Genomic DNA, 25,416 nt, shown 5'->3' with positions numbered 1-25,416 from the left:
ATAATCTGCAAAAACGTCAAACTGGTTATTCATCGAGTATAGTTTAACTCCTGGAACTTGACATGATTTTGGGAAATTGGAACTTTAAGACTTCAGATGCCAGGGAAGTGTAGACCAAAAGCGATATGCGAGTCTGAGCAATGCAGTATTGAAAATTCCTTCCCTGCTAGACGTACCTTTCAGCTTCTCCTCACTCAGGTTTCAACTGACTGGACCAAACCACCAAATACCAGGGCCTAAACCTGCAATTTTTGTCACAAAATGTGTATGTGTGCATATATATATATATATATATATATATATATATATATATATATATATATATATATATATATATATATATATATATATGCGCGTGTGTGTGCATGCATGGGTGGGTGGTTGCAGGTGTGTGTGTGTGCGTGTGTGTAGGGTTATAGTTAATGATTGATAAACTTTAAAAAAAAGTCAGGTTCGGCTTCCGCTAAGTAATAATTTGTAATTGCTATTAGATCAAACTACATTCGTGCAAACACAGGCTCTTGCTCGTACGAGCTGCTTATAATAATTACATTTCGCCTGCAAATGCGAAAAAAAAAATGGTCTTTGCTATGAAATACAAGTGAGTAGGGCTCCAAACCACTTACAGTCTTTCAGTTGAAGGGATTATATAAGAACAGTGTCAGGTTAAGTCGTAAAGATACCAGGAAGGAAAATGAGGTTTATAAATAAAAGAGCAAGTTTCAAGTGTTATGATTTATTTAGTCTTTACAGAGTCAGCTTAGCATATTATGGTCACCCTGTTATCATACGGGGAAGAGAGCCCGAAAACTAACTCTACTAACTAAAAGCACTTTACTTCTGTACAGCACCGTGGTTTGAGTTCTGCTTCCCTCTCCCCCTTTAGAGGGGTAGGGAGGGAGGGAGGACGATTCCACTATTGGGACCGGTTCCTATGACTTTCGCCTTATGCCGTACCTTTCCTATACCTTAATAACTTTCAAACACATTCCAAATACACGAATGCACTAAATTGTAGACTAAACGACAAACGGGACTTTTCCATTCTTTTTTCCTTCCCCTTATACTTTCCTTTCCCCGCCCCTTTTACTTCCTTCCCAACCTTATCTTCCTTCCGAGGGACCCTAACTCTACCATATCCCCCCCCCCCACCTTACTGTTACAGTTTATCATACTCTTCTTCTTCCCAGCTTGCTCCCATTTTTATATGGGGTCGCCGTTACAGTTTATCATACGCATGCAACCATATACAGTATGTGTAAATTACAGACTGCTTACATTCTTTCCCATGCATAGCCTACGCATAAAAATATCATGTAACTTGATTTTTAGCAGTACGAAAGGTAATAATAATGAGGTTGTTTGCAAATCCAATCAGGTACAATGGGTGGGCATTTACATGCATAAACCTGAAACACCCAAACGGAAAAGTTCTTCAGCGAGCCGCTAGAGGCGCTTGGGTATGTTATCGTTCTGAGGCGGCTTTCAGATTAGTTTTGTTTACATTGTAGTGGAATGACGCTGCTTAACCGGTGGTGCTCTTTTTGCAGAAACTCCCTTCTTTTCACATTGTACGTGCATCCATATTAATTTTGTTTTCTTGGTCAGTTGTCGATATAGTATTAATATTCTGAAAAATATGTTAAAGCAGTTCATGAAATGACAACTTAGGCTAGCTAGATTGCTATGTAGTTGCCATGCAGTTGCAGTTAGCAAAAACCGGTTTTAGGAGACATTTTTAAATATTTTGAGTGAGAGTGAGAAACTTGGTTTTCAATTGTAGTTTAAAGGAAAACCATGAGTTTTTTTACATGTTAAGGGACAGTGTTTTACGAAAATCTTTGGCCAGAATAGGCTTAGTACCAGAGTACTACGCCAACGGTTTTTTTTTTATTGTTAATGGTACTAGGATCGGAAACTGCTTTGGTGTCTTTTATAGCTTGTGAATGGAAGGTAGGGCCAAATATGTTTTTCATATAGTAAAAATAGGTATGAACTAGAATATCTGCATAAGGCTATTCGTATATCCATTAGGATTTTGATTCTGCAGGCCGTTTATAAAAAGTTTTGCACGTGTTACACAGAGCATATCCAAGTCTCTCTCTCTCTCTCTCTCTCTCTCTCTCTCTCTCTCTCTCTCTCTCTCATTATTATATATATATATATATATATATATATATATATATATGTGTGTGTGTGTGTGTGCTTGCGTGTAAATATATATTTATACACAGAAGAGAGATTAATTATTGGTAGTGACATGAATAGACGTGTAGGAAGGACATGGATATGCCCTGCATAACACGTGCAAAACCTTTTATAAACGGCCTGCAGATCCAAAATTCTAATGGCTACGAATAACCTTATGCAGACTTTTGAGTTCATACCTATTTTTGCTATATATATATATATATATATATATATATATATATATATATATATATATGATTTTTATATACAGTATATATGTATATGTATAATATATATATATATATATATATATATATATATATATATATATATATATATATATATATAATATACTTGGTTACATCTTCTCTACTGTCTTGCAATGCCACTTCATAGAGTCTTGCATACATCACATCAAGTTGAAATCCAGTTAGTATTGCAGACCATAGTATATCCCACGTGGCCACATAGACTGTAGCTCGTGCTGGTCGCTGTCAAGCCTGTTTACAGATAACTAAATGCCCCTTTTAAGGAAGATAAAAAAATCAGGTTAGCCTTCCGGACGAACGGAATGAAATAAAGAATGTTCTCTTGTAAGAAGTGTGGAAGGAAATCTCTCGTAGGCATTTTGTTTTTGTGGCTTAATAATTTCCGTTTATTGCTGTATTTGAGTTGCCCTAATTGTACAGTATTTTAGGGTATTACAGAATAGCGTCAAAGCCCAAGGCCAAAAATGTTAAATTTGCCAGTGTTATTACAGTGCAGTAAGTTTTGTCTGACTAACTTCTTGTTTATAAGCCAAGATCAACAAGAGTGATTTCAGTGAAAAATTGGTATTAACAAATATGAAATTGATGGAAAGTGCTTTCACTACCATTGGCCTTATAATGTTTGGATAAATGCTGTTACGGCGGTTTTACTGATAAATTCAGAGAGATTCAACACTAAATAAATACTTTGTGGCAAACGTGGTTTCGAAGAAGGACGCAGGCGTGAGAAAAAATTTACGTAGACTAAGTAAAAGTGAATTCTGACATCTCGATAATTTACACTTGGTAATTAGTATCTCCAGTCTTTATCGGCAAAAGCCGTCTGAAATTGTAGATAATGTATATTTAAATAGTTCCGTAACAATTAAAAAACGATGTGCAACTGTATCATAATAGTTAACAATATTTACGAAAATATGACCATTTTAGTATAGAGTACCAGAATACACGTTTTCTTAAGCAGAATCAGAGAAAACGCTAATATTTTATGGTAGACTATAGTGAAGTGTATTATGGTATTGCTCTTTGATCAATAGAAGTGTAATGAATTTCATATTGATTAGCATATAACTATTTGATTTTTAGTGGTTTGTGCGTACATTGAGAGGTTTGAGTGCAAGTTAATGATAAATTCTGTTTGCTAGTCAGTATTCTTCACATTAGGCTAAGCCAGTATATACATGAGAGTAGACCCATCTAGTTAAACAAATCAAACGTAATTTATTCTTCGCGCTTTATTTTCCACTTCATTGATCGTGCTTAGAAAAGTGTGACAGTGTTTCTCTCTCTCTCTCTCTCTCTCTCTCTCTCTCTCTCTCTCTCTCTCTCTCTCTCTCTCTCTCTCTCTCTCTCTCCAGCATTAATTGAACTTATAATTGGAAGAGATGAAACTTTATTTTTTCAAAGAATCATATGTGCAGTCGGAATACTTGTAACAATTTATTACTCCTCAGGCCATAATCCTTGGAATATGTGTGTGTATGTATGTGTATATATATATATATCAGCCATTGTACTTAATTCATATGATTATATAGTAAAAAGGGGTCCGGAGTAACGCCGACATTGGGGCTTCACTATCACCTCTTGCATCCGTTGAGAGAAGAAGCGTTCCCGAGGTCCGAGACGTGTTGTTTGCATATACCGGTAGCTGCCTTGTGAGTAATTGCTCCCTCTGCTGGATTGGAGGATGTGATCCAGCTCTTTTTGAATGTTTAAAGTAAGTTTCTTGGTGGCATTGCTCACATCCTCGGCTTCTAGAAGTCGCCAGTAGTTACTTTCTCTGTGAGTGACCCTGGCACCCTTACTCAGCTCCTGCAAAGATCACTGCCTGTCGTGGGCACCAGTGAAATGATGGTGGATGGCCCCATGTTTTCAGTAGGTCGGCTTCCTCCTCTGAAGTGTCTTAGGGGTGTGCTCGGAGTAGTCCTTGCAGTGAAGTTTACTAATTTTTTGGGTATATGAATTTATACATGACGTTCATGCATGTTTCCTTCTGTCCTCCAGTGCTATCTCTCGAGGTATATGAAGAGATTTTGCCACTGGGAGTTGCGTCTAAGGGGCTTTCCCTTTTGATTCAGAAATTAGGAAATGATTTCGACACTAATTTCCGTAGCGTAGTTTTTTTTATTTTTTTATTATAGGCATCTGTTCTTTAGTTAGACAGATAATTTAGTAAACATAATACGCCATATGTATTTACGTCTTCAGTTGACATTTACATAATTTTCCCAGAGCGAGGTATCGATGGTTGATTCCTAAATGGTAAATTTATGAACACTGAAATATACAGATCTTCTTCAACGAGTATTTCAGAGAGAAAAATGTTGGTAGCGTTTTATTGCTCATTAAATTGTCATAGGCCAAAATCAACAACAGTGGCTTCAAAAGAAAAACTAAACCAAGGAAAAGCCTGCTGCAGAATATATGCAGGCACATGCTGGTTTATATAACCTGTAGGAAAAGCTGATAAGATTCAGGGTTAAAGAGATAAAGAGCAGGGGAGTCAAGAAATCGGGGCCGAACAGTAAAACGGGGATAAAACAGCATAACATTTCCGTTTTCTACTGAGTTTTCGGTTCTCTGGTAAAACTAAGCAAGAACTGAAGACGTTTCTGCAATAAAACTGAAATTTTGGGGTGGGGGGGTGGGGGCGGGGGACGAAAACTGTTAGACTTCCTGTAGTTTTATTAATGAATTAAACAGTGAACGAGTAACGCTAGGAATAAGATTGTGTTTTCAGTGAAGGTGTTATTATTGGCAAGTATGTGTTGTAAGACTCGGGGAGTTGTGAAAGAAAATGCCCGTAGATTAAGGTACAGTAAAATCTAACGCTTTCTCAATGATAGGTTTTCTATAAATTACTGTTTCTAGTCCATCTTTCGGGCTGATTACAGAAATCATTATTGAAGCTGTAATGCAAAGAAAATTCAAGAACGAATGTCACTATTAAATGGCTTATATATATATATATATATATATATATATATATATATATATATATATATATATATATATATACAATATATATATAATATATATATATATATATATATATATATATATATATATATATATATATACTATATGCTATATATGTATATATATGTGTGTGTGTGTGTGAAGAATCTACTGGTCACTTTTTACCAAATACATGTGTAATTGTAATAGTCACAATGCCCTCTTAACCCCTCAAATTCTTCTGCTTTTCTGGATACGCTTGTCACTACAAAGCCTTAAGATCCAAGTGCCAGAAATTTGAAGCAGTTATGATGTCTGCTATATATATACTGTATATATACACATATATATATTATATATATATATATTTATACATATATTATATATACATATATATAAATATATATATATATACATACATACATATATATATATATATATATATATATATATATATATATATATATATATATATATATATATATATATATATATATATATATATATATATATATATATAAGCCATTTAAAAGTGACATTTGCTCTTGAATTTTCTTTTGCATCACAGGTTCAACAATGACACTGTAATCAGCTCGATAGATTGACTAGAAACAGTAATTTATAGAAAAAATATCATTGAGAAAGTTTAGATTTTACTATACTGTAATTTAATCTACAGCATTTCTTTCATATTTATATATATATATATATATAGAAATCATCAACACACAATCACGTGTGGAACAGAAATAAATTTCTGACTCACGTGGGATCGAACTCAGGTCTCTCAGGTGGAGAGCAAGGGCGTTATCCACTGGGCCATACAAGTCTAAAGAAGTTGGAACCTGAGAGCAACTGCCCAAGGAATTACCTGGGCAAGCTAACTGCTTGCATACCAGCGAGTTTTCCCAACTTCCCGACTCAGCAATGACCCAATAGACAACATTTCATTCGAATTATCCCTTGTGAGTGAATAAGATAGAAATCATCAACACACAATCACGTGGGAACAGAAATAAATTTCTGACTCACGTCGGGGATCGAACCCAGGTCTCCTCAGGTGGAAAGCAAGGGCGTTATCCACTGGGCCATACAAGTCTAAAAGAAGTTGGAACCTGAGAGCAACTGCACCTAAAGGAATTACCTGGGCAAGCTAACTGCTTGCATACCAGCGAAGTTTTCCCAACTTCCCGACTCAGCAATGACCCAATAGACAACATTTCATTGAATTATCCCCTTTGAGTGAATAAGATAGAAATCATCAACACACAATCACGTGTGGAACAGAAATAAATTTCTGACTCACGCCGAGGATCGGGCCCAGGTCTCTCAGGTGGAAAGCAAGGGCGTTATCACTGGAGCCATACAAGTCTAAAGAAGTTGGGAACCTGAGAGCAGCTGCACCTAAGGAATTACCTGGGCAAGCTAACTGTTGCATACCAGCGAGTTTTCAACTTTCCGACTCAGCAATGACCAATAGACAACATTTCATTCGAATTATCCCTTGTGAGTGAATAAGATAGAAATCATCAACACACAATCACGTGTGGAACAGAAATAAATTTCTGACTCACGTGATCGAACCCAGGTCTCTCAGGTGGGAAAGCAAGGGCGTTATCCACTGGGCCATACAAGTCTAAAAGAAGTTGGAACCTGAGAGCAACTGCTTTCCACCTGAGAGACCTGGGTTCGATCCCGACGTGAGTCAGAAATTTATTTCTGTTCCACACGTGATTGTGTGTTGATGATTTCTATCTTATTCACTCAGAAGGGATAATTCGAATGAAATGTTGTCTATTGGGTCATTAAGAGTCGGGAAGTTGGGGAAAAATGCTGGTATGCAAGCAGTTAGCTTGCCCAGGTAATTCCTTTTTGGGTGCAGTTGCTCTCAGGTTCCAACTTCTTTAGACTTGTATGGCTCCAGTGGATAACGCCCTTGCTTTCCACCTGAGAGACCTGGGTTCGATCCCGACGTGAGTCAGAAATTTATTTCTGTTCCACACGTGATTGTGTGTTGATGATTTCTATCTTATTCACTTGCAAGGATAATTCGAATGAAATGTTGTCTATTGGGTCATTGCTGAGTCGGGAAGTTGGGGAAAACTCGCTGGTATGCAGGGCAGTTAGCTTGCCCAGGTAATTCCTTTTTTGCAGTTGCTCTCAGGTTCCAACTTCTTTTAGACTTGTATGGCCCAGTGGATAACGCCCTTGCTTTCCACCTGAGAGACCTGTTCGATCCTGACGTGAGTCAGAAATTTATTTCTGTTCCACACGTGATTGTGTGTTGATGATTTCTATCTTATTCACTCAGAAGGATAATTGAATGAAATGTTGTCTATTGGGTCATTGCTGAGTCGGGAAGTTGGGGAAAACTGCTGGTATGCAAGCAGTTAGCTTGCCCAGGTAATTCCTTTGGTGCAGTTGCTCAGGTTCCAACTTTTAGACTTGTATGGCCCAGTGGATAACGCCCCTTGCTTTCCACCTGAGAGACCTGGGTCTGATCCTGACGTGAGTCAGAAATTTATATATATATATATATATATATATATATATATATATATATATATATATACACATATATACACATACAGTACATACATATATAACGTGTATTCACATCATTATATATGCACACACACATAAGTATTTGTATAATATGACAAGGGCAAAGGTCATCTGGAATAAGTGATAAAGTACACCAAGTTAGTACCAGAGTAGTTCAAGAAAAGTTTATATTTGCTTTCCCGGGTTACTGTCTCAAGGGATAATATAGAAAACGCGAAAGTTTTATGGCAGACTATAGTAACTTGTATTACCGTATGAAATGTCAGACGGAAAGATGTGAGATCCATCTTTCAATATCAGATGGAAAGATGTGCGATTAATGTTTCAAAATTTGATTAGTACTCAGAAATTTGTTTTTTTAAAATGAGACATGTCTGCCTTAAGAGGACTAGATTAAAGCTAAGGAAAAATTCGTAATAAGGCTCATCGGTAGGGACTTGACATGAAAGTAAACCAGTTCTGCGAAGACAGCCCAAATTTAATTTGATATTTCGCGCATTGCAGGTTCCATGTTTTAATTTTTTTTTATTGTGTTCTTGTATAGATAAAGATTGCTGTCTCAAGAACACCAATTGAACTTGAAATTAGAAGTGGCAAACCTTTATTTGTTAAAAGAGTCTTCTGCGTCATTGAGAAAGCTAACGTTATATATATATATATATATATATATATATATATATATATATATATATATATATATATATATATATATATATATATATATGTATGAATGTATGTATATATATATATATATATGTATTATATATACACACTTATTTTTTACAGCTTCATCCCTGCTTGGGGTCACTGATTTTAATGAGCTTCGTTCAATTTTTCGTATCTTGAACGGCCATTTTATAATATGATTAGTTTTGGCATATGTTTAACAGGCAGGTGGTCTTCCTAACCGCAACTCTTCTAAAATCTCTGGGCTTGGGACTGAAACTGAAAGTTGGGCCGGTTCGTCCCCACTAACTAGTATGTGTGTGTGTATATAGATATATATATATATGTATATGTATGTATATATATATATATATATATATATATATATATATATATATATATATATATATATATATATATATATACATATACATATATATATACACTGTATATTGTGTATCTATCAGTATACTCATATGTGTTATAGACTTATCATTGATTAAGCCAAGAATATCACATAATATCGAATCCCCTGTAACTTGGGAATAACTCGCACCCAAGGGGAATTATAATTGACAAGTGGCAGCCAAATGGTCAAGTCGACCTTCAGTGTATTTAAACCAAAGGCACAGGTTCGTACCCAGACAGGAAAGGATGTACATTTTAATTATAATTCTCTTTATTGTTATAGCTATTCCCAAGGTATAGTGAATTCGATATAAAGCGAAATATGTGGCTATAAAAGACCCGTTGGTTCATTTTTTTATTGAGGTGAAAAAGTAGCACTTCCGTACTTCCATATTTATATCATGTCATCTTGACACTGTAGGAGGGTGAGGGAGAGGGGAGGGGGAGGGAAAAGTAAAGGAGGGGAGGGGAAATGGATGGAAGAGGAAAGGGGTGAGGAGGAGGAAGGGAGGAGGAGAGGAAGGGGGGGATGGAAGCCCCAGAAGCCTCTGGAATTCCCAGAAACCTTCGAAATTTCCAGAAGCCTCCGGAATTCCCAGTGTGCATTCAGATGCACAAACAAGACAATTGTAGTTATATATATATATATATATATATATATATATATATATATATATATATATATATATGTGTGTGTGTGTGTGTGTGTGTGTGTGTGTGTGTGTGTGTATGTCTGTATATGTATATGTATATACTGTATATATATACATAATATATATGTGTGTATATACATATAAATATCTTCGTGTAAACAGGTATATTATTAGCGTTGCTTTCTTATGCATTTCGCTGAGGCATCATTTAATGCCTTGCCTAGATTAATTTTCATATATTTTTATTTCTGATCATACACTTTTCACTCATTGAGCGTAGTTCCGTTTCAATATTTTGACAGGAAAGGCGGCAGTTCCTACGTCATGGCATCCTTAAACACAGCGTTCCCTAGTGCAAACATTGACCTTGAATCACTGTCGCTGGGTTCCAATCTTCATTTCCTTTCTCGACTCCAGCCGGGACGAGTATAGCTTCTCGGACTCCTGTCTCTGCTGCGACTTCAGGAAGAGACTCGTTATCTTGCAGGAAATCGGAAATCAGTTCGTTTCGCACCAGCTGAGACGATGACATGCTTTGGTCGCTTCCTGTGGGGAATTGATCTGGCCTCGAAAATGTCGAATTCGTTGATTTCTCTAACTCTACTTGTTGGTAAGTGTGTATACAATTTTTGTGTAGGGGGAGGGACGCTAATTTTTTAACGTCGTATATGACTTTGGCAGGTCATATGTTTGTCTTTTTGTTCTGTAAGTAGTTCCTTCGTCGTGTTTGCTTTGTAAGTGAATTCACTCAATCAATTGGGAAGGCAGTGAAAAGATTCCGTATTTGGTTTTGCGTGGTGAGCGAAATTGCAAGATTTTTTTCGGTAGCTTATTTATTTCTTGTTTTATGACGTGAGTTGATAGACTTTCAGGATCCTTAATCCCCCGTTATTCTCTTGTTTTCGTATCGTGATTAAGTGTACGAAATCTTTTTGTAGGGTAATTGGTGGAGGTTTTGTTTTGTGAGTTTAGCAGTAATTTTGCTTTTCGATTTTGCTTGGTGAGTGAGTTTAGGATTTGTTGGGATAAATCATTATCATAATTCGTCGATTTTGTTTGTTAATGGGTTATGAAATTGTAATACTGGCTTTTCGTGTCTTTTCGTGTAGTGGATCTAACGAAATTTTTGGATGAACTTATAGTTAATTTGTTGTGCTTTATCAATGAATTTGCAAAATATCGAAAACAAGCTTTGAAGATGACTAATTGTTTATGTACTATAAGAGGCATAAGGAGAATTGAAAGGATGAGAGATGTGGATACATATCATTTGTGACAAGATTAACTTAGGTGAGAGAACAGATGATTGTCCTGAGATGGTTGGGTCATGTGGAAAGAACAGAGGTTGGCGGGATGTTGAAAAGTGTTTACAGTTCAGAATTAGTGGAGAAAGGACGAGAAGGTCTAAGAAGGGCTGGACAAATAGCATGAAAGAAAAATTCCAAAGGAATGGCATCAAGCTCTAGGAATGAGAGAGTGCAGACAAGATAGAGGTGAAGGGTAATTGTAGTGAGCGAGGTTTTTGCGGTACTGATGGACTGCTTATGTTGTGGAAGCTCTCTTTTCAGGTGGGTAATTCATGAGTCAAAGATAAAGTGTGAATGTAGTGGGGATCGATGTCTTGCTTTTTTTCGGGAACCATTCTCTTTCAATGGAAAATGCTTAATGTTGGGCATACTATATGTATACTATGTATACATTTATCTGTGTCTATGTCTATATACATATGTGTGTGTGTGTGTATGTGTGGGCTTATGGCTGCCATTCAGTCTATGTTACCTATTCAGATACTTACCAGGGCCGAGCATAGCTCAACTTATTCCATTCTTTAAGATGAGAATATGTATATATGCATATATAAAATTATATATATATATATATATATATATATATATATATATACTGTATATATATATTCAGTGTTCTAAGAGGAATGTGCATATATATATATATATATATATATATATATATATATATATATATATATACTGTATATATTCAGTGTTCTAAGAGGAATCTGTATGTGTATATATATATTTATATATATATATATATATATATATATATATATATATATATATATATATATATATATATATATATATATATATATATATATATATATATATCAGTGTCCCAAGAGGAACATATATATATCTCTCATCTTAAAACATTGAATAAGTTAACCACTGTTGGGTCTTGGTCAGTGCTTGGACAGGTAGCCAAAAAAGAATGCCTAGGCATAAGCTTCCGTGATAATATGTCGTGCATATGCATAGGACTAGCCATCCCATTCCCAAAATCGCTGTCTAGAAACTTTCAGCATACCATGGGAACCTGGTGTGAGAAGCAGTAGTTTTTTATTCATGTGATGGAATGAATGAGTAAACTATTGCTTCTGTGATATCAGATTTGTTCGTCTGCAACCATATGTAAGAATACCTTGTTAACATTTTTGTAGCTGTATTCAACTCTTATTAGTTTTTCCTTGTAGCCAGTTCTACAGTTTTTCATCTGTTGCCAACCGCAGGGATAGTTTATTTGTAGACAGATAAACCCTGTGTTTGTACTCTCAGATCATTGAGTGCGCCTGACCTTGTTGCTGGACGAACAGACATTTAATTATGCCGGTAATCATATCTTTGGTGTTTTATAATGATGACTACAGTCTTGTATTTGCTGGTATTTTGCATCTCTCTCTCTCTCTCTCTCTCTCTGACGCCAGTTTTAGCAGCCATAATCAATCATATCTCTCTCTCTCTCTCTCTCTCTCTCTCTCTCTCTCTCTCTCTCTCTCTCTCTCTCTCTCTCTCGTGACGCCAGTTTTAGCAGCCATAATCAATCATTTCTCTCTCTCTCTCTCTCTCTCTCTCTTCTCTCTCTCTCTGTTATGACGCAAGTTTTAGCAACCATAATCAATCATTTGTCTCTCTCTCTCTCTATACTCTCTCTCTCTCTCTATCTATCTATATATATAAAAATTGAAAGAAACTCAAATTATTTAAGATGCAAAGGTTAATTAAGGTAGCTAAAAGAGAAGCAAAATGAAGGGATTACTGTTCTGCCTTCGTGCGTTGAAACACATACTGCTTTACAGGTAAGGATGGGTCCCCGTACGGGGGTAGTGCCATCAGTGCACCTCATACAGTGCAATGTAGGCATTACGTAAGGGTCTTTGCAGTGTCCCTTCGTCCCCTAGCTGCAACTGCTTTCATTCCTTTTATTGTACCTCCGTTCATATTCTCTTTCTTCCATCTTACTGTCCACCCTCTCCTAACAATTGATTCATAGTACAACTTCGAGGTTTTCCTCCTGTTACACCTTTCAAACTTCACTGTCAATTTCCGTTTCAGCGCTGAATGGCCTTAGTTGCCCCAGTGCTTAGCATGTATGCCTAAAATCTATAAATCGGTCGATACAGGTATGGAATGATACAATCTGTAAGTAGACACTTAAGGAGCAAGGTTTCAGGACAATTGCGGAACGAGATTCATAGGATATCGCATTACGTAAAGGCTGCTCAATCTACTTGGGTGACTGCGGATGAAATGGGCCTAATAAGAACTACGTGAATTGTATTATTTCATGAAGTAGACAAATTCAGTGCTTCCAGACGGTTTGCTTACTCGTTAGCTCTACTGACTGACTCTTGAAACCACTTCCTCTACGTATTCCGTGACTCTAGAGTTTTCACTCTCCTATGATGTTAAGTTCTACGTATTCCGTGACTCTAGAGTTTTCACTTTCCTATGATAAGTAGCACTTCTTTTCGTTCTCGCATCTTGTTTCCGTCGATACGTTATTTGAGAAACTGCTTAAATTTTTTTTAGACCTGAAGTGAATGTTGTAATCAGACATGTAAGCGAAGCCCATAGGCTATTTGAACCTAGAACAAATTGTAAGTCGGGCGAGAGAGCATTTGTGCACTGTGCACCAAGATTGTCCAACAAAATACCGCCAGAAGTGAAGATCGTACAGAGTAGAGCAGATTTAAAAAAGAACTAAAAACTCTCCTATTCCGCAAGAGCTGTAAGGTGTCAAAGAAACGAGCAGGTAAAAGTTACTGCTACTTTATTACAGATCCAGGCAGCTTATATTGCGGCCGACTGACGCCGGGCCGTGAGAGACAATGGAATTGACTGTGACCTGAGGTCGAAACAATAAACAATAATATGCAGTGAACGAGTACAAATTACAATACAAAACATACAGAGCTACAATACAGATACAGTCTTGATGCCTGTGAATGAAGAAACATGTGATACACAATGTGTGACATTCGTATAAATACCATAAAGTAAAAATGATTAAAATGCGTGACCTGGCACGTTTTAGGCGTGACTAATTGAGCTTGAAGAAAACGGGAAGTCATCAAAGAAAACAAGCTCAGCGGAGACTTAATTAATGGCGCCACCGAAACACTATCCTGGCGCCGATTTGGTGACTTTACAAATACTCCCAAGACGAGGGACGCGTCTGATTAATCCCTGTATCTGCTGGGACGCTGAAGGGTGCCGCGGCCTTTGAAGATAACTGAGGGGCCTCCCGCCTGTGAGGCTGCTGTTTGGGGGCGTTTCCTTCCTGGGGCGGCGCGCGGGGGTGAGGGCGTGCTGGAGTGCGTTTGGGCGGAAGGGTGCTCGCGTCGCTGCCGGGACTCTCCGACAGGAAGGCAGGCTTTAGCCGGTCTATGGAAACCCAGTCGTTCTTGCCTGGGAGTGCCAGCTGGAACGCTTGCTGTTCCGCTCCAGCACGCGAAGGGTCCCCTGTAGGGCTTAGTTAGTGGTGGACGGACGGCGTCGACTCTGACGAAGACGGGGTGGCGGATGACAGCTGTGGCGGCATGAAGGTGGTTGCTTTGTCGATGTATGAGCGCCTGCAGGTGAACTTGCCGCCACGTCGCGAGCCTCTGCAGAGATGGGGAATGGCGATCATCCGTCACGAGCTCCCCGCACCACGAGGTTCCCCCAGGGTTTGTTCAGCTGCGGATGGGGTGCCGTCAGCTCTGGGGCGGTCCTCAACCTGAGGAGGACCCACGGCAGCTGATGTTTCCAGTCCTCGGCGGTGCAGCGGGCCATGAGGGATGACTTTAAGGACCTGTGGAACCGTTCAACCAGGCCGTTGGCCGCTGGGTTGTACGCTGTGGTGGTGTGGTGCGTGGTTCCCAGCAGTTGAGCCAGGGCAGACCACAACTCGGAGAGGAAAGCGGGGCCCTGTCGGTTGTGATGTGGTCCGGGCGCCGGCCGCTAACCCAACTGGAGAGCAGGGCCTCAGCGCACGCGCTGGCGGTGGCTTCTTGCATGGGTGTGGCTTCGGGCCACCTCGTCGAACGGTCTACCACCGTGAGGAGGTATCTGGATCCGCCTGATGGGGAAGGCCCGACGACGTCGATGTGGATGTGGCGGCCGGCGCCTGGCTGGGGAACTCGCCTACCCCGACTGCGTGTGATGACCCACTTTACTGGTCTGGCACTGCAGGCACTGTTTTGCCCAGGCTGTGGCGTCCTTTTGCACCCGTGCCAGACGAACTTTTTGAAAGCAGTTTGGCCGTGGTCCCTGCCGGAGGGGTGTGAGAGGCCGTGAATGATGTCGAATACCTGGCGGCGGCGTGAGGCTGGAACCAAAGGGGCGGGGCTGGCCTGTGCTGATGTCACAGAGCAGGCTGGGGCCTCCGGGGCGAGGGTCACGCCCGCCACTTGAGGGATGTGATGGCGGTGCGGTATGCTGGGGTTTCTGGGTCAGCGGCCTGTTCTCTGGCAAGGTCCTGGTAATCTACACCAAGCTGCACTGCGTTCAACCGACTCTGAGAGGGGCGTCTGGCTACGGGATTTTTCTTGCCGGGGAGGTACCTGACGGAACAGGTAAATTCGGCTATGGCTGAGAGGTGGCGCTGCTGTCTGAAGACCATCGTCCCCCTGCTTTCGTGAAGGCGTGAACCAGTGGCTGGTGGTCTGTGAAGATTGTGAAGGGCGTCCCTCCAGGAGGAACTTGAAGTGCCGAACATGCGCGGTACATCGCGCAGAGTTCCTGTCGAAGGTGCTGTAGCGGGACTCTGGCGGGACTGAACTTCTTGCTGAAGAAGGCGGCGGGGCTGGGGCGCCGTTGATGATTTGCTCCAGAACAGCACCGCAGGCAACGCACTGGCGTCTGTCGTCAGCTGGAGGGGAGCCTTGGGATCCTGGTGTGCCAAGGCGGTTGCCTTGGTGAGGGCGGCCTTCGTCAGGGAAAAGGCCTGCTGCTGGCTGGGTCCCAAGACAGGGACTTCGTTGACCTTTTAGGACTTCCGTCAGGGGGCCGTGGTGTGCGCGATCCCGGGATGAACCGCCTGTAGAAGTTTACCATCCCAAGGAACTCCTGGACGGCCTTGATGGAGGTGGTGTCGAACTTGGTCGGCTGCCACTTTCGATGTAAGAGGGCGGACGCCTGTCGGAGACACCTCGTGACCCAGGAATTCTGCTTTCTGACGCCGAAGGTACACTTGTCAAAACGGACGACGAGGCCGTTTTCTTGGAGGCGCTGGAGGACTGCTTTGATGTGCCTCTGGTGTTCGCTGTGAGACCTGGAAAATATGAGAATGTCGTCGATGAGCAGACGCAAATTTTAGGTCCCCAGGATGCTGTCCATGAGCCGCTGGAAGGTGGCCCCGGCGTTCCTCAGCCCGAAGGTGGAGAAGGCGAACACATAGGACCCGGCGGGGCGTGATGATGGCTGTCTTTGGTATGTCCTCTGGCGCAACAGGTACCTGGAAATAAGATTTAAGAAGGTCCAATTTAGTGAATATTTTGGCCCCGTGAAAGGAGGCCGTGAGGTCTTGCATATTGGGTAGAGGGTAGTGGTCGGGCTCCGTTGCAATGTTGAGCCGCCTGTAGTCGCCGCAGGGTCTCCAGGAGCCGTCCGGTTTCTGCACCATGTGGAGGGGGAGGCCCATGGACTGGAGGCTTTCCTGCAGATGCCCATCTGTTCCATCTCCGCGAATGCTTTTTCGCCTCCTGAAGGCGCTGAGGGGGAAGCCTCATGGAACTTCTCATGTGTCGGGGCCCTTTAGTCACTATATGGTGGTATATGCCGTGCTTGGCTGGGGCCCTGGGACTTGGCTCGGGCTTAAATACCTCAGGGAACTCCGACAGAAGGTGTGCATACTGGTGGGGCGACGGCGCTGATGGTGGGTCTGGGTCCCGCCGTTAACGGGAGAGACCGGCAGGAGTCGGTATCGAGGGAGGCGCTTGCCCCCACGCCGACTAGCAGGCCGAAGTGCGCCCAGAAAATCGGCCCCAGGAGTGGGGTTCCTACGTCCGCGACGATGAAGTCCCAGGAGTAACTCTGGCCAAGGATGGAGATCGACAGGAGCCTGGTGCCGTAGGAGAGGATGGGGTTCCATTGGCGGCCGCCAGAAAGCGGCCGGGTCTGGTGTCTGGTTGCGGTCCTCTCTGGATGCTGGGAAGACCGACTTAAAGGCTCCTGTGTCGACCAGCATCATCCTGCCGGAGACGGTGTCGCGGACGTAAAAACCTACTTTTTTGAGGCCCTGGGTTCTTTCGGCTGCCATGGCGGCCTGTCCTGCTGGCCGCCGCCACCCCCGTTTTTTGAATGGTTGAACGAGCAGGGCGGCAGGCAGTTTCGGGCGTCCTTTCCGAACCACTTGTGGTAGCGACAGAAGCCCGGGGACCTCCGGCTGCTGTGGTTCGGTGGACGTCTGTTGGCGATGGCGTTGACGGGCTGCTCTACGTCCTCTTCAGGCTGGACGGAGCTGACTGGCTGTGTGGCCGGTTTTAGCCGCTGTGAAGCCTTGACGGAGTCTGTGAGGTGTTGTGCCGCCTCTATGAGGTCCTCGACAGGCATGGTGTAGGGGTGAGCGATCTGGTTGCGTACTTCCGGGAGGAGTTGGCGAAGGTAGATTTCCGTATGAAGCTTATCTCCTGCCGCTTGTTTGTGCCACCCAAGACTGGTATTGACAGGAGATCTACGACCATGCCCCAAGCGTCTCTTGGATTGAGGTCGTGGCGTGGATTATTGGCAAGGTCGATAGCACGGGCGGCCCGCTCGGCAATGGGCAGGAGCAAGCTTCGAGGAGGAACTTTTTGTGGTGCTGTATGTGAGGGTGTGTGTTTCGGGTACTGAGATGAGTTTTCTGTACACGTCCTCCGGAAGGGCGTTGAGCACTGTGTCGGCCTGTAGGATTTCGTCCGTGAGGTCCGCGATTCTGAAGTGGCTCTCCACCCTGCGCAGCCACATCGATGGGTTCCCCGCGTAAACGGGCGGCAGCTTTACGGTGAGGGCGCCCGCGATTGTGTTGCCCGCCGTCGTGTGTTCGGGCGCTGGTGGGAGTTGCGGGGAGGGCCTCGATGCGGGGCGGGCGCGGCTGTGATGGGAGGTAGGTAAACCTCGGAGTCCGCGGGTCCGCGTTTAACTGCATGAAGGAGGGGATATCCGGCGTCCATGCTCGCTCCTTTGACCCCTTACTGGAGTGGGGTACTGCGTCAGTACGCACTTTCGTGCGGCGTGGTGGTTCCGCTAAAGACGCTGGTGGGGTACGCCGACGAGTCAGCACGCTCAAACGCTGGTTACAGCGCGTGTTTAGGCCGCTAAGAGCGTTTTGGAGAAATCCTGGAGCCAAGACTGAGTCGCCGTGGTGAGTCCGCTAATGGCTCCGGGATACTCCGGGGTCACCACTGTAAGGTGTCAAAGAAACGAGCAGGTAAAAGTTACTGCTACTTTATTACAGATCCAGGCAGTTTATATTGCGGCCGACTGACGCCGGGCCGTGAGAGACAATGGAATTGACTGTGACCTGAGGTCGAAACAATAAACAATAATATGCAGTGAACGAAGTACAAATTACAATACAAAACATACAGAGCTACAATACAGATACAGTCTTGATGCCTGTGAATGAAGAAACATGTGATACACAATGTGTGACATTCGTATAAATACCATAAAGTAAAAATGATTAAAATGCATGACCTGGCACGTTTTAGGCGTGACTAATTGAGCTTGAAGAAAACGGGAAGTCATCAAAGAAAACAAGCTCAGCGGAGACTTAATTAATGGCGCCGCCGAAACACTATCCTGGCGCCGATTTGGTGACTTTACAGAGCTACGATGCTGAAGAGAAAACACTAAAAAACAATTATAAAATATAAGAAGCACCTTATTTTGAATACGTGCAAGGGCCTGCCAGAGAGGGAATCATCCCTGTGGAGGGGTGTACATAAAACCAAACAAACCAAACAGAGTGAAGTAATTGGTCTCCGTTTATTTAATTCGATTCAAAATTATCCGATTACTACCCTTTGGGAACCGACCCCTCTTCACATTTCCAAACTTTTTCGAAATTATTCTGTTTTTGCCCCTGATGAACAGACTCCTGTCCTCAGAAGTCATTTCTGAAACCGACCTTGTACTCAAAATAGGTGAATGTAGATTTAGTAAAAAGTTCCAAAAATGTAGTTCCAGTTGAAGAGATATGAAATTCTCCCGAGGAAAATTCGTTGCAGCGTATGAGTTTTCCCTTGGAAATAAACGGAAAAACGGCTAAAAACGGGAATATTCCCTGTAACGAACTGCGTAAGTGAGAATGTGTCTCAGTTGATGAAGGAGGATTTAAAGGCCTGTCATTTAATGCATGAAAAAGAGGAATCTTTTTTATACGTTAACGGTTAACCTCTCTCTCTCTCTCTCTCTCTCTCTCTCTCTCTCTCTCTCTCTCTCTCTCTCTCTCTCTCTCTCTCTCTCTCTCTCTCTCTCTCTCTCTCTAGGGCGTAAGTGATTAGTTATAGAACTGAGCATCACCAAGGTGTCAAGTGAAGGGAACACCTTATTTGTTTCAACATTCGTAAATGGCTTCAGAATGTAATAAACACAGACATATATATATATATATATATATGTATATGTATGTATATATATATATATATATATATATATATATATATATATATATATATATATATATATATACATATACATATATTACATCACTGTATCGTTGCTCTGCGTGCTATAATGTAAATCAAAAGTAGACACTCAACATTATCAGCAAGTAATGTTCTTGACTAGTAACAGTATCAGGTTATTTTCATCCACAGGTCTTTCCCTGGCACTGCAACCAGGTCTCGAATACCGATACCGCTACAGTGGAAGACTGGCAACGGGAATTATCGAAAAGAGACATCAGCTCGCTGCCGTTGGGATAGAAATGGATGTGACTGTTCAGATGGCTATGGACCTCAAACTCTCAGTGAAGGTATTTTTTATATTTTTTTCGTAGGTGTTTCACAAGGGGGCAGCTGCGTTGGTTTTAGCCCTCCCCTCTCTCTCTCTCTCTCTCTCTCTCTCTCTCTCAAACTCACATTCTATAATTGTATATATTTAGTGTGTTTGTATATATATATATATATATATATATATATATATATATATATATATATATATATATATATATATATATATATATAATCGGAGGATGTTAAGCAAGTGTCATCTGGACCCCTGTGTGCACCAGAAGATTTGAAAGATTATACATGTATGTATATTTACATTATATATATATATATATATATATATATATATATATATATATATATATATATATATATATATATATATATATATATATATATATATATATATATATATATATATATATATATATACAGTACATACATACATACATACATACATATATACATATATATATACATGTGGTTTAATATTATTAATGTCTTTTAACTTCTCGAATTCTTCGCGCGAAGAATTCGAGAAATTAAGAGGACATTGTGGCTATTACAATTACATATGTGTCTGGTAAAAGTGACCAGTAGATTCTACATATATATATACATATGTACATATGTATATATACATACATGCCATATATATATAGTCCCAACTGGAGGATTTAATCCTTGAAAGGGGTGGTTTTTGGTATTATCTTTCCGATGTTCAGTAAGTATTAGTTGATATGGAATTTCCAGACCTGTGCTGTGGCCCACAAATTTCCTAGGGGCTCGTGAACAGTCTGCAACTTACATTTTTTAGACCCCTCAACCTGTCACGTGTATGTAAAAAAAAATGTGCTCCCTTCTTTGATGCACTTTGGCAAGTCTGCCATGATGAAAGCGGTTCTAAAGAATGATTATTTTTAAGTTGTGATCCTTATGACCATCAATAATTTATTCATCCAAATAATAAAATGTTTTCTCTTTGATTGAGGAATGTTTAAAGAGGGATTGAGATTATTTGCAACTTTGCAAGGGCTCTAATATGTTAACCAGGAATTAAAGACAACTCTTTTCAACACGATGGGAGTTATCAGCTCTTTTCAACACGATGAGAGTTATCCCTCCATAAAATTAACCATCATTTAAAGAGCATTCGTAGATTTTACGGATAAAATAAAAAATCCACCCTTTCAACTGTCTTATGTGTTTTTTCAGTTCGATAACATCATAGTGGGAAACTTTCATGGCGATCACAGCTGTGACCTTCGAAGACCAATGCCCATTGCATACGAGAGCCTGGGAGAAGGAAAAGATTTGTTGCAGTATCCATTTTTAGTTTTGCTAAATGGCAAGGTGAGGTTCCTTCACAGAAGACTTGTTTTGAGCACAATTGGAGTTATGTGAAGTAGCAAGGTAAGGTTTCATAATGAAAGATGTGATCATTGCCTCATTTTTAGTGTCTCTGAATGGCAAGGTTAGGTTCTCTAGTAAACTTGTTCAAGGTACCATTTGGAGTGCATGTCTAATACACCGTAATATTCCCTTAAAAAAAAAATCGTTCTCGGTGCCATTTGAGGTGTCTGTCCAAGCAAGGTAAGGTTTTTCAAGAAAATTTGTTGCTACAGGCTTCATTTCTAATATTCAGATCAATCAATATAATATTTCTCAAGAAAATTCTTCTCCAGGTGCCATTCAAGGTGTTGTTCAGCATAAGGATCTTTAAGAAAAGATGTTTTGTAGGCACCATTATGAGTTTGTATCAGCACAAGTTTGGTTTTTAGGAATATTATTCTTGGCACTAAATATTTCCCCTAGATGAAGATCAGAGTGTCAGTTAGCATTAATGTAAGGTTACTCCTGGTGTTATTTTGAGCACATATTCAACTAGTGTTGAATATGTGTTCAGAATAACAAAATAGCGTTTTTCAATTCTTGAGTGAGTTTCTTATTGGAAAAGTAAGCGTTCGTGCATATTTCTTCATTGCATTAGATCCAGTTGTACGAGAAGGTGAATTGTAATACTGTAATAAGTGTAGCCTAAACTTTTTTGACAAGTAAAATTACTTAAATTTCTAATTGCAGTTAGGAAGGTAATGGGAGATATTTTTAAAGTGAATTAGAGCAAATTATTAATATTCTTCATTTTGTGAACATGTAAATGCCTGTCGAGGCATCCTCATGTGAAAAATATGAGTGGCTCATTATTGAGAAATTCATTAAAACTTATGTAAATTCTTCGTTGAAGAATGCTTGTTTTTACATCAGTGTTTATTGTGTTAATTCTTTTCTTTAATTCAAGAATGAGAGCTACATGGATGTTCCAGTGGATGAACCTGCCTGGGTGACGAATATACGTAAAGCTGTCGTAGGCATGTTCCCCTTCAGAGCTCTCTGGGTAAGTGCTTAGCTTCTACAATTCCGTATAGGGAAGTAATGCTGGCAGTGTACCTCCGTTCATATTTTCTTTCTCCCGTCTTACTTTTCACACTTTTCTAACAGTTGTTTCTTAGTTCAACTGCAAGGTTTTCCTCCTGTTGCACCTTTAAAATTTGTTTATTCTCCAATTTCCCTTTCAGCACTGAATGACCTCGTAAGTCCCAGCACTTTGCCTTTGGCCCAGATTTTATGTTCCATCCCATTTATGTTCCATGGCTTATAACTAAAAGGGAAAACTGTGTTTGTCTTCCTTAGCACAGATATAAAGTTATCAAACAAAAATTTTGTTTTTCATCAGGGCCTAAAAGTACAACCAGTTGTATTAGGAATAGTTGAAAGCCTTTTACATAATTTTGTTTAAGTAGCTTAAAAGGAACCCTCATTATGGCAGTAACTTTGTACTCAATGTTTTAAAGGTAGAATACTGTATTGTGGATTTTTTGTAGTTGAAAGCTTCATCAGTCAAATTTGGAACTGGAGTACAGTAATTGTTCCAGTAGACATGATAGTGCAATACATTCAAGCAGGCAAAACCAAGCATACACATATACATACATACTTGTAAGAGATGTGTGTATAACAGTGTACAGTACTGTACATGTATAGTAACACCTGTATCTATGTATATGTTTTTATATGCACAGAATGTTCTATGTACTGTATGTGTTTTTACAATATCTAGATTATAGCATGTATATACCCGTGGACAAAATTTTACAACGCAGTAAACAAACCCATCCTCATGAAATTTGCTTTCTGTTGCAGGAGGAGATGAAAAAAAATAAGCGCGGGTTTCCAGAAGCAAATTTTGGAAAAGAGGAGGACCTCACAGGAGGACATTGTATGAGTTGGTAAGTCATTTCATTGTGATGATAATATTGATAGTAATAATAACTTAGTATCTATCCAGTTGTCAATGACTGGTTAGTAAATTTCATCACTGAAGACTTTCATAAGGGAGAATGATATTAATTTTTTGATTCATGCATGCAAATGACATGTAGATATTAAATGAAATGGCTTTACAGTATGTCAAATGAGTGAAAGGTATTAAATGAAAGGGCTTTACAGTATGTCAATTGAGTAAAAATATGTACAGTATAATGTACACATGGATACTGTACTTTAAATCATTATTTCTTGTGATACACGAGACCTTTTAAGCAAATGTTAATTGAATGAGTATTTATAATTCCTAAAATTTTAAAGGCATTCATTTTACGTGGAGAATTTCTCATTAAAATACTTATGTATTTCCAGTACAGAAAATATTACATGTTACTGTGTGATGTTTTGGAAAGTGGATTAAAAATCCCAAATTCAGTGCATGTTTGTTGATGAAATAATGTGATAGAGTTTTTACAGTTTTACATTATGTGAAATAAATTCAATCAGAATATTCCATTTTTTGTTGTCAGATTAATCTGGTCTTATTGTTAACGCAGACTTTTGCTCTGTAAACAGCTTATATTTGTTTCTACTATGACATATGTAGGTTTCGAAATGAGTTTAAATTTCCTGAATGACTTCCCTTTTAATAGATTATGCTATGTAAAAGGTACACAGTTGTGCAGATTCCAGAACTGGATATTGCATTCATCAGAGATGAGAAAGAATTGAAACTGGAGGAGGATATCCAGAGGGAAAGCTTAACTTCATCTGCCAGGTAATTTCCTTACAGTATTTAAATTGCCAGATATAAATTGACATGAAATGATGCAGGGTTAGGGATGAAACTCAGTTTTACCTGGCGTGTCTTTAAGGGAAAGATCAGGTTTTAACTGTAATGTGTAACTTTGGGGATAGCATTTGATTTTGAACTGTAATGTTAAACTTAATGTATTAGGGTCAGAAAATATCTGCTAAACATTAATGTAATTTTGCACGTATAGCAAGTTCAGTAGGTCTTGAGTTATTTGGTTAGTCAGAAGTGAAAATCCGTGTACTCTTTACACATGGTAAGTGCAGCTTTATTTCTTCAAAACAGATGTGTGAGGCTGTTGGAACAGTACTACCATTTCAAAGCTAGGAGCTTGGATGCTGTGTTATATCATGATTGAACATATTTATATATCTTTTATGTTTGAATGAGCTTTATTATGATGCCCCAAACTTTCCAGTTACAAGACATCAGAGGACCAAAAAGAAGCAGCAACGTCTCATCAGCAGGAGAGAGTGATGAAAGAAACGGATGTACCACCTCTCCAGGACAACTTGTGGATTGTCACAAGAACCATTGACCATGATATGTGTAACAAACCAGTGGGAGTGACTGTAAGTATCCAAGTACCCATTCAGGACCAAGCTTTAATCCCAAGATAATTTGCAGTGCTGTGGTACAATGTGAGATATCCATGATCTGTTGATAATAACTGACTAAGAGAGACTTACTCTGTATCAGGAGAGGAATAACCTAAGTGGCTAGTTACATTACTGAATGAAATTTCAAGAGGTTCAAGTTTCTGACATCTCTGAGTTTAATAAATTGGAATAATGTAAGATGATATTGTAGATGGAAAAAGGGCCATAAGAAATATGAGGTGCCTTCTAACTCTTATATATTGTGCTTCTCTATTCTGTGAAGTTTCTACCTTCCAAAACTCCTTAGTTATACAAATTTTTCACCAATCTGTCACTGTATCTTACTTTCTCTTCACAGGATTAAACGTACCAAAATCACTCTGATCCATGATTTAATTTATGCTAACTTAGTGCCTCTTCGTACCTCTGCATTTCTTGTTCTTTCAAACTTTCTTGCATTTCTTGTTCTTTCAAACTTTCTTATTCTGTATATACTACACAAAAATTTATGGCATCAGCTTCTACTTTTCTCTAAAGTTAATACACCACCAACACTACCATCTCGAAGGAGAATTGGCAAAAAAGTCCCATCATACACTCCAGCATTTTTCCCATCCTTTTTGCCTACTTCCATTTTTCCCCCATCCATACCAAAATCCTTCTCTTCATCTTTGGTTTTACTCGTGTTAACTTTCAATTTTGTCAGCTTACAAACACTTGAACTTATTAACCAGTCCCTCAGATTCTC

The 25,416-nt window shown here is 40.0% G+C and overlaps 1 protein-coding gene across 3 annotated transcripts in view; it reads left to right on the top strand.

Moving 5' to 3' along the window:
- Window positions 1-1,504: 1,504 nt before the first annotated feature.
- LOC136848660 (hemolymph clottable protein-like) overlaps window positions 1,505-25,416 on the top strand; it is a 91,528-nt gene continuing 67,616 nt past the window's right edge. For 2 of the 3 annotated variants that reach the window (XR_010856088.1, XM_067121094.1), the window contains exons 1-7: window positions 10,112-10,322; window positions 19,797-19,954; window positions 21,147-21,284; window positions 22,231-22,326; window positions 23,133-23,218; window positions 23,926-24,033; window positions 24,488-24,641. Coding sequence is in view for 2 of the 3 variants with exons in the window: in XM_067121094.1 (XP_066977195.1) it covers window positions 10,238-10,322; window positions 19,797-19,954; window positions 21,147-21,284; window positions 22,231-22,326; window positions 23,133-23,218; window positions 23,926-24,033; window positions 24,488-24,641 (825 nt within the window). In the remaining variant the exon portion in view is untranslated. Of the gene's footprint in view, window positions 1,572-10,111; window positions 10,323-19,796; window positions 19,955-21,146; window positions 21,285-22,230; window positions 22,327-23,132; window positions 23,219-23,925; window positions 24,034-24,487; window positions 24,642-25,416 lie in introns of those variants that run through there. The other variant, XM_067121095.1, reaches the window with a different exon arrangement.

Source organism: Macrobrachium rosenbergii, chromosome 19 (genome assembly GCF_040412425.1).
Source record: "Macrobrachium rosenbergii isolate ZJJX-2024 chromosome 19, ASM4041242v1, whole genome shotgun sequence".
Classification (NCBI taxonomy): Eukaryota; Metazoa; Arthropoda; class Malacostraca; order Decapoda; family Palaemonidae; genus Macrobrachium; species Macrobrachium rosenbergii.
Note: the sequence above shows the minus strand (reverse complement) of the source record. Positions and strands in the feature narration are given on the sequence as shown.